At 43.8% G+C, this 10,056-nt stretch overlaps 1 protein-coding gene and 1 pseudogene across 3 annotated transcripts; both read right to left on the bottom strand.

Moving 5' to 3' along the window:
* On the bottom strand, positions 1–6,397 carry LOC133920482 (BAG-associated GRAM protein 1-like). 3 transcript variants are annotated; one of them, XM_062365099.1, is made up of 17 exons: positions 6,000–6,397; positions 5,807–5,904; positions 5,621–5,696; positions 4,475–4,603; positions 4,314–4,360; positions 4,119–4,239; positions 3,894–4,010; positions 3,239–3,268; positions 3,050–3,149; positions 2,668–2,774; positions 2,432–2,569; positions 2,249–2,353; positions 1,966–2,112; positions 1,833–1,886; positions 1,299–1,362; positions 1,154–1,215; positions 1–698 (listed from the first exon to the last, which is right to left on the bottom strand). In XM_062365099.1, the coding sequence occupies exons 1-17, from the start codon at positions 6,300–6,302 to the stop codon at positions 591–593; spliced, it is 1,806 nt and encodes a 601-aa protein (XP_062221083.1). In that variant the 5' UTR covers positions 6,303–6,397; the 3' UTR covers positions 1–590. The 3 variants fall into 3 exon arrangements, 2 of the variants coding, with proteins under 2 accessions (XP_062221083.1, XP_062221084.1); XM_062365100.1 differs by having other exon boundaries at positions 1–693; XR_009910106.1 differs by lacking the exon at positions 1,299–1,362 and having other exon boundaries at positions 621–698.
* A 612-nt stretch (positions 6,398–7,009) lies between these two features.
* On the bottom strand, positions 7,010–9,032 carry LOC133922979 (fasciclin-like arabinogalactan protein 16; annotated as a pseudogene).
* Between the last annotated feature and the right edge of the window lie 1,024 nt (positions 9,033–10,056).

Genomic DNA, 10,056 nt, shown 5'->3' with positions numbered 1-10,056 from the left:
GATTCCACTCAGGTTATGTTGTACACTGCAATTTTTCTGATCGAATATAGTTTGATGTGTTAAATAAAAAAACTAACTGGCAGTCACCAGGAACTGATTTATATTCAGGAATGAGCGATTTCTGATCCCTGTAATTGGATATATGAACTGGTTATAGTAATTCATTAACTTGCATTAGCTACCGCAGGAAGTCAAATTGCACCAGTCCATCCGGAAGTTTGGGGTTTCTTTTTTCTTTTGAAGCTTGAAATGTGGAATTTCAACTTTGACCTGTTTTGTTGTCAAGTGGAAAGGTTAAACTGGGTCACTTCTATGATTTCTTGGTTGTCATACTGAACGACACAATCATACCAATTCGCTAATTTCCAGGAGTCTCTCCATGGTCTGAAGCTTATTGTTTGTGTGGGTGCAATTCCACAGGTGGCATTCCACTGCAACTTTTCATGGATGTCTCCACAATGTCATCGCTGGCTTCGCTGTTCCAGCTTACGTGATGTGATCACAATCACCCTGTAAAATCTTGCAAACTTGTTTGCACTGCACTTGTATGTGTGCATGGAACTGTGTAAGATGATTTTCATCTGCGTGTTTCACGGTGAAGATGCCACCACAATTTCATCACTGCCTTGGCTGTTTAACTCAGATTTGAGGACATAATTACAGGCAGCCTCCAAAATCTTGCAAACTTCTCTCCTGTACTGCACCAGAATACCAGATCATGTCAAGAACAAACCATCAAATGCTATGTTTGAAAAGATCGGTATTTAGTTTCTCTATTTAATTTTACATGATTTCTATGGTTGGTACAACAAGAGGGTTGTGTGGTGCAGAGCAAATTGGTGTCACATCATCTTTTTGTCACGCTCCTAATTTTACAGTAGTGTTTTGGTCAAAACAAAAATACAACGGCGCCCAATGAGCGCCTGAAGCCCAGAACATTCTGCCATAGCCTCAATTGAGATGGAAGAAGTTTTGAGAGGGTAGAAATTTCGATATGGCAAATTGGTGCGAGAAAAAAGAATTCTGAAGTTTGAACTATTGTCCTTCAATTTTCTTGCGTTCTGGAGATGTGAAAAATCAGTGAACTCTCATGTTGCCAATACTTTATTCTTTGGCTAGGAGATTATAACATGGCAAAGGTGGTGCCTCATACCTCATCAGTTGCTCCAGATTTTATTTTGGATTGCAGAATGCACCATTTCTTCATGCTTACCCCTATTATGTGCACAAAGATAATGTAAAATTTTCAGAAATATGTACTGTTGAATAGACATTATAGGTAATACAGTTCAACTAACCGATCCTTATATCTACTTGACATGTCGAACTGGAGGTTGTTCTTAGCGACCACCTGCAGTGGATCTGTAGCCAGGTATCAGCCACAATTCCCTCTATTGAAAAGGTGTTTACATCTCTACTAGCAAAACCAAATATTGTAGTCTGCGTTTGGACATGTTTTCAGATACTACAACATGTACTCCACTGTTGAGGCTTAAAAAAAAATATTGTACAGTCTTAGATGGAGAAGAAATGATTAAATGAACGATTTTATCTGCTGTCCACTAGCAGTACAACTTGCTATGCTAAATATGAGCATATGACTACATTAGTTCAATAAATATTAAACTTCTTTTAAATATTATACAATATTAACTGAAGAAATACATAAAAAGTGAAAGGGTGTTAATAAATGTTAATCATGTCCAGAAGCACACAAATTATTGAATCTCACAGAACTACTAATTTCCTGATGAAATATCTTTCAAATGCTGAAGACTTTCAGTTTCTACTTTCTCTTTTTTTCACAATGTACTTTAGCAGATGGCAAATACCTCAAAGTAGGAACCAAATGGAACATCATGTGCCTGCTGCTTTGTCTCATAGATCTGAAATAAGATAAAAAGTCATGTTTATTAATGGAGGGGATTTGATTTGCAGCGAACATATCTGTTCTAAGTATGTTACCAAGTTTCTTTTATCCTTTGAGAAAGAAGCATGCTGCAATTCTGTTACTGCGGTATCTGGAGGACACAAAGGACTGTGGCATAGCGACCTGAAAGTCACTTTACGAACTTTGCCTCCGTACTCTTCTGAGGCACACCACTTGCTAAGCTGGAATAAGCCAAAACCGAATTCTAATCTGTTAAATTCTGTTGGTCAATGCTGCCAGCAGTCAAATGAGCAACAGCTCCAAGAAATGGACATAACAAACAGAATATGTAAATAGCGCAGCTGACAAAACAGGCACCTTTAAATCTGTATCTTTTCTTGCATCTCGATATTGCTGGAAAAACATTGAACTGTCACCTAAGATGGCACTGAAAAACGTCTCGGATGTACCAGGGAAGGCATTCTGAAAGATAAGTAATATCCAAAATTAGGAGATGGATTATGCATCAGAAGAATTAGGAAAATAAAGTGGGATACTCACACTGGTTACATCTACGAGAACATGTTCGTTGATGAAAGGTTGGAATGTTATAGCCTTTTCAATGCTTTTTTCTGCTGTCTTTATGCTGTTTGTCTTACTACTGGTTACATTGTTACTTCCTCTTTGTTGTGCTCTCACCTGCTTGCAGGAAAACATTCGAATGTAAATGTTCAAGTAATTTCCACAAGGCACAAATGAAAAGATCAAACATTCAAATTAGAATACTTTCCAAATACCTGCTTTTCAGCTTCGAAGGTTGCTCGGTAACTCTGTAGTGCAGTCTCTAGAGCTCTAAATGTACGGTTTCTGTTCCAGAATGATGTGAATGTGTACCTAACCTTTCCTGAAAATTAAGCCAGGGATGCTCAACAGAAAATCTCTTGATAATTTTCCAACATGGGAGGTGCAAAAACATGGAACACATGCTGATTGTGCTGGTGCTGTCTCTGCTACAGGTTTACTTGTACAGGAGTACTTCAACTTGAAGATGGTACAGTCACGCTCGTTGATGTTGAAATTTGCAGCAATCTTGCAAACTGAATCCATAAGGCCTAGTTTTCTAATTACGTATGTGCTTGCATCTAACTTATTAACATTGTGCCATAATTTTTTTTTTACCATTTTGGCTGCATGAACGAGGTGTTCCATGTCCACCTGCACCACCATGAAGAAGAACAGTAATCGCTGGGTTGATAAGAGAACGCTGGCTTCTTTTTATCTGCAGGATACATTCATATGTACGTCAGCTATCTCAACCAAAAGAAAGCAGATATTAAGGCCAGAAAAATAGCGTCGTAGGTTGCATACCTCGCCTATGTCTTGTAATGGAATAATCACCTAAAAAATGCAGATCTTAGCGAAGGAACTCAATGATATCATAAACAGGATATGAATATGAAAAATTACTCTGAAAGTTCTTGTCAGTATTCCCATACTGTTATCGATTTGCTGCAGCAGTTACCTCATTTGTGTCAGTTAGCTATTAGCCTATTACTCCCTCCATTTCAAAATATAGGGTGTGTTAGGATTCGATAAAGTCAAACTTTATAAATTTTGATCAACAATTAGTCAAATTATGTGCATGTTTAGTGTATAGAAGATGTACCAGTAGATTCATATTTCACATATCGTTTAGTAAGATATTGGTTTCGTAACAACTGATAATATATTGTAAGAGAATTTAATGGTCAAAATATACTTTGAAAGACTTTCACAAGACTTCCATAATACACCTTATAAAAAGAAATGGAGGGAGTAATATTTATATAAGCTGAAATAACAACTAAACTAAACTTCTGCAGATTTTCTGAGGCAAGTGATATATACTATGATTTTCCTTACTCATCATTTAGATTTGTCCAAGGATCAGCTTGGGCTTTGAAGAAGCTAGAGAGAAGCCTAATGCGCATTTCATCTTCAATCAGTGTATTAAATCCACAGGTTTTTCAGAAGATTTACTTACATTCAATTGTTTGGAGAATACGCTAGAGTGGAAGCACAGATGCCATAGGGAGATGTACATACGGCCATGGTGCAAGAAAGACCTTTCCAGAGCACAGGAGTAACTATCCTGAACAATCTGTAAGCACAAGGGGACAGATCGGATGTATCAGCAAATTATCAGCTTAGATGTGTATGTGATACTGCATGTCTGCATATGTCATTATCGTTTGTCGAGAATACATACTTCGTCATGAGGAAGTTTATATATGGTTTGCAGCGGGCCAATGCCCTCAATCATCGCGCGGCGTTGCTCATTCAGTATCACCTTTCTCGGGGACTCATCTCCAGTACATTCATCAAAGAAGCTGGAAAATATGATTGAATGAGGTTGATGTTTACCATCAGAAATAATGTTGTTGTCTTTCCAAATCAAGATTACCTATCAGAAGCCGGAAATACTTTGGTTGAACGAAGAAGCAAGCAGATCTGCAACCATATTTTTTTCGGTTTTAAATACATGCTGAAATTCATTGGAGTATCGAGATGGTGGAAAGTGTAATGAACCACTCAAATGCAATCATTCATAAATTCAGGTCCTACCTGACCAAATTTGCTGTCTAGATCGTACCAACTAGCTCCCGTTTCGTCTTCACTGAGAACAGCTATAGTTACAGATCCAATAACTTTGCATTTGCATGCAGTGTCCCAGTCATATATTGTTATGGTTACCTATGCAGAAAGTAACAAACATATCACACGTTTAAGGAAAGCAATTCTGGCATCAAATATTCAGACAACGCCGATCTTTCCGATGTTCGCAGCTTTTCATTCAAAGTTTTGGGTCCAGATTTGGGGGTAAGAAACATTCTTAACGCACGAATTTAATCGTATTTTATCTCTTTATTTCCATTGAACTTACACAACTTCTATTCTATGTTAATCTTACCTTGAATGATTTGCAGGTTCAGTGCAAGAAATGTTGCTTCATAGAAGCTGTGATGCTGCATCCGCACAGCAACGCAAAGCATATGCACACCCTGTACTCCCAAATTTATTATTCTACATTGTTACTTTATATAACTTTCTGCAGGTTGGTGTTCACTTGTTAAATCTTCAAATTGAGAGGTCTAATTCACGCTGTGCAATATGGACCACTGATTGTGGTGGGGGTGGTGCTGGGGGAAAACCTGTCACATGATTATGACACAGCAAAGTGCCTTTCATTTTTTTTTCATGGTACTTGAATCAAATTCTCAAAGTTCAGCAGCAAAAGGAAGCAATATACGCTGTTCGTCGAAGGTTCTAAGCAAGTCTGCAAGTATAAAAAAGGCTGAAGGTATGGTAGTGCTAGTACTATATATGGTGCCAAAGCAATAGTTTGTATCGGAACAAGGCTGGCGTACACCCTGTGCTGTCTTTTACAGAGAATTTGTCTAATCTATTGCACGGCACATTGTTGCTGTTCTCTCGCGCTTGAGACAGACAGGTGCTGTGGATGAATGGTTGGGTTAACTCGTGTTGAGACATTCATCATTTTGTTGGAAACCTGACACGTCCATGATTAATCTAAATGTCTCTTGGTGATTGTAGACTAGCATAAGGACTAGATGAGTGTGTCAGTGATTGTCCAATACATGGAACTTGTGGTGATGAACTGATGCATAGTTGGATACAGTACAGTGGCTATCACGTGTTGAGCTGTCTGGGCTCTTCGAAATTCAAATGCAGTGAGGAAGCTGTTGTTACCTCTACCGGGAGTTGTTCGACAAGGAAGTTGAATTCCTCTCCCCACAGAGGATTTCTGTGGCTGGGCACCATGGAACTGCAGAAACCGCGTGGGCACCCTCGCTTTGTTCAGAATCATTTGCTAGCACAGATACGATACTATCATACGGGGAATCAAAGATGGAGGGAAGCAGGTAAACCATGCACCTGAAGCGCTTCTGGTCGCCACAGGAGATGACGGCGAAAGGATCATAGCTGCCGTACAAGTTGGCGCCAATCAGGTACTTGGCAGACAGCAGCTCTAGCTGACGCACGTACAAACACGTTGTGAGAAGAGACGGACGCGTGCAAATGCGATCGAGGCATCAGAGCAGCCATGGTGTAGATGAACATGCAGCACCTTGATTACGTGGCTGCCGGCGGCCCGAGAGCAAGAGCTATCAGCAGCAACCGCGCGCGCCTCCCCCCTCGCGCAGCTCCTGCCGCGGCCCGCGTCACGGTGGCAGGTTTCGGTCGCGGAAGAATGCGAGGAGGAGGCGGACGAGTTGGTGGCGACGGTGGCGCTGGGCGCGGAGTAGTGCTGGTCCGGCAAGAGGAAGAGGAAGAGCGCGGCGACGAGCAGCGCCGCGGCCGAGACGGCCACCGCAGCCTCCCACAGCGACGGAAGGAGCAAGCCCATCACACACGACGCGCACTCCCCCATCGTCACGACCGGATGGATCAGCTCCTCCTCGCGGCCGGGGAGGACGGGACCAAGGCCGACTCGATCGCTGACACGGCGACGAGGTGTGCGAGGTTTGGGAAGCGCGCGGAAAGCAGAGGGGAAGCTATAACCTGCCACGGCCAGTGCACTGGGGTTCTTAAAGGAGCTTCTTTACCGTGGAAAATGATACCAACGGTTTAAGATATTATAGATTAAATCTAACCATCCATTGAACTAGATATTTTCGTAATTATTTCCTTAATTAATTAAATTACGACCTACTGCCCTTTAGGGCTGATCTCGTCATTTTCTTAAACCCCAAATCACCGATGCCCTTTTGCAACCGTAGGTTCAATCAGTGGACCATTAGGGACGCCGTTGGCCACGCAAGGGACACCGGCAAGTCTCCTGCCGCCGGACTACAGAACAAGGCGAAACACGGCTACAGCTTCCTATTCACTGTGCGTACCCGTAGTCCCGTACGTTTGAGATCATGCATGCAACCATGCATGCACTTGCCTTTTGATTAACTCATGAAATTGGTAGTATCGATTGCTGCATACGCGCATGGCATGTTTAGATTTTGGTTTGTTGATTTGTAAGGATCTGGACGTGATGTGGCTGAGGAACCCGTTCCCGAAGCTGGACCGCGGCGACGACGATGACTTCCTGATCAGCTCAGACAAGTTCAATGGCTTGTCGCACGACTACGCCGGCAACGAGCTGAACACGGGATTCTTCTTCGTGGCCTCCATCAACCGGACGGCGGCGCTGTTCGACGAGTGGCACGCGGCGCGGGCTGCATCGGCGGGCATGAAGGAGCAGGACGCGCTGATCCGGATGAAGCGGCGCGACGCGTTCCGCCGGCTCGGCGTGCGCGCGCGCGTCCTGGACACGGCGCAATCAGCATTGCCATGTTTCAGTCCTAGAATGTAATCCAGAAAGTGCATAGGAAATGTATCTTCCCAGTTTCAATGGCCAGATAGAATTTGGGCGAGGCAAAACTGAGCCTAAAGAAATTAAGCCCCTGTCGTTCCGACCCATAGACAGCTTTGGTATATTCTCACGAAAGTCTAGTCTTGAGATTAAATGCAACAAGCAAAGTGCTCAAGGTCCGAGTAGCCATCTAATTTCACAATGAATGCTAGCAAAGGCCCGTCTCAGGGGTTTAGTGGTTTGGGTTGATCTGGTTGTCTAACTCAGATTATATATATAGCTTTTGAGGCCATCTAAATTTTTCTCGGTAACATATGGGCTCCTTTTGTTGTTGTAGCACACTGATATCATGCACCAGATTTTGATTTTGTTCATTTATCAGTGTCTGGTTGTCTGCAGCCAGAACACAGCTAGCTCATGCTATTTTCCCATACAAAGCCAAACAGTTTGCCACTTGCCTTCCCTCAACGCAAACCAATTTAGGTACTAGTCCACCTAAACTGCGATAACAAGGACGTAACCAAGGCTTAAGCTTGAGCCTTCCATGCTTTGGGGAAAGGCAAAATTGTTGCTCATGCGTCGTGGGTTAAAGAACAGTGTTGCTTGCAGTCCCAGGAACGGTATCAACCATCAAGAGATGCTGAAAGACAACAACCCACCAGCATATGCTCAACTATCTCTATTGTTTCAGACTTCAGTTCTCATCCCCGTTTTCGCGGTGCTAACTGCTAACACGGTGGCCAGCACAAATGCAGTAATCTGAGCATTTGTGACTGCATAAATACCAGTGGAGAACTGCTGCAGTATTGGTACAAAGTGCTCAAACGGGCACCGACAGGCTCATATGCCTTTCAATATGGCCATGACAGTACGACATGAAGGAACCCTAATTGCTTCTATTTTATGCCTGCACCTTCGTCTTTATTCTACTACCCAGTACACATCACCCACCAACTGATAAATTAATCCCCGCTGCTAGATCCCAACACTCACCGGCAACATTCTTACCATCAACGGATTAACCCACATTGATTTTAACCAATTGCAAAGTTCATCTATCAACCTCCCCCAATCTAGATTGTGAACTGTAAATGTACTCGGCAAGGACAACGCGTCGTGTTGCTTTTGAGCAATCTATAATGGTACGGGTAGAACAGAAAGGAGCAAGTCCAGATCTGAAGGTACTGACCTCGCCGGAGCTTGCTCTTCTTGTGGCTGGTGACGGCGGGAGGTTTCCTGTCAGGGGCGCCGGTCGGCGCCGCCTTGCTGTCGTCCGGCAGGAGCAGCACGGCGTCAATGCCCTGCACGGAGATCCTACCGTCGGTGTAGATGTCCAGGTCGAAGAGGTAGGCCGAGACCTCGCCCTGCTCGAACTTGACGGAGCCGTCGGCCTTCCGCGCCACCACCTTGTGGGACAGTCGCATCGTGTCGTAGCGCACCTTGCCGAACCGCCGCACAGCATTGTACATGGACTCCTCGGTCTGGTACTCCAGGATCATGTAGCAGGATATTCTCCGGCGAGCCTGGTTCGCTGAGATGGTCCATGGTGAGGCGCGCCATGGCCTTGTCGTTGGGCGTGAACACGGTGAGCACGTACCCCTGGCCTCGGAGACGAGCCGACCCATCTCAGTAGCGAGCGAGGTGAGGTTGACGAGGATGTCGGCGAGCTCATTGTAGTCGCCGTACAGGAGCAGGGTCTGGATGAAATCCTTCACTTGGTTGTGCCCGTCGAAGTGGTGCTAGACCCGGTTGGGGCGGCGGCAGCGGCCGAGACGACGCTGCAGGAACCCACATTGCCCTCCGCCGCCCCCCTCTCCGAACCCTACAGCTGCGCCTGGGAGGCTAAGGCGAGTGAGTCGGTGGCGGCTACGGCGTAATCGACCGCGTATCAGCCCCCCTCCATGTACTCCGGCAAGAACATCCCCAAGCACAAAACGAAGAACCCTAGGACGAGGAAGAACCCTAGCGCACAATAAACCAATGGATATGAATCAGTAAGAAATGATTTAAAATTATAATTACTATTTTATCCTATTTAAATCTAATTATTTATAAATTTATCACTCATTATATTTCTATTAGTATCCCTATGATACCCATAATATCTATAGATGATATCATAATATAGGAGATGATGATGAGTATCATTAGATTGATTTAAACCAACTGATCAAGAAATTAGATGGTCCATATTAATTATTGTTCATCGTAAAAGTTCTCTTTTAAAGTGAGTCGAGCGTGGGGTCAACGATGAGAGCACACAAGGCGTCGGCGAGGGAGCCGAAAGGCACAATGATTAGCCGAGCTAAACAGTATAGTGCTTGGGCGTGCACTGGTAAAGCCAGCTCCAACCGTGCATATCAGAAAGCTATAAGGAATTAAGAATGTCTTAGATCCTGTTTATTTTTTATTTTGATTATGGATTCTAACACTAAAAGCAAAAACAAATAATCACAATTTAAAAGTTAATTCTCGTCCCTCGGTCACCATTCAATAAGACACTAATGCTCTCTCTATGCTGATGATATGGTGCTCTTCACATTACCGACCGAGCAGGACTTCACTGCTACTCGCGAGATCCTATCTCTTTTCGGCGATGTGGTAGGTCTAGGCACCAACCTTCAGAAGTACGTTGTGGCGCCAATCTGTTGCAAGGAGCGAGAGGTGCAATTGGTGCAATCCATCCTTCCTTGCCAAGTTTTGGAATTCCCAATCAAATACCTTAGGCTTTTGCTTTCCACTGATCACCTACAAAAGGCTCATTTGCAGACATCGGTGGACAAGGTCATCAATTGTCTTCCCACATGGCACACATCTC

Source organism: Phragmites australis, chromosome 6 (assembly GCF_958298935.1).
Source record: "Phragmites australis chromosome 6, lpPhrAust1.1, whole genome shotgun sequence".
NCBI classification, from domain to species: domain Eukaryota; kingdom Viridiplantae; phylum Streptophyta; class Magnoliopsida; order Poales; family Poaceae; genus Phragmites; species Phragmites australis.
This window is presented reverse-complemented; position numbering and strand designations above follow the sequence as displayed.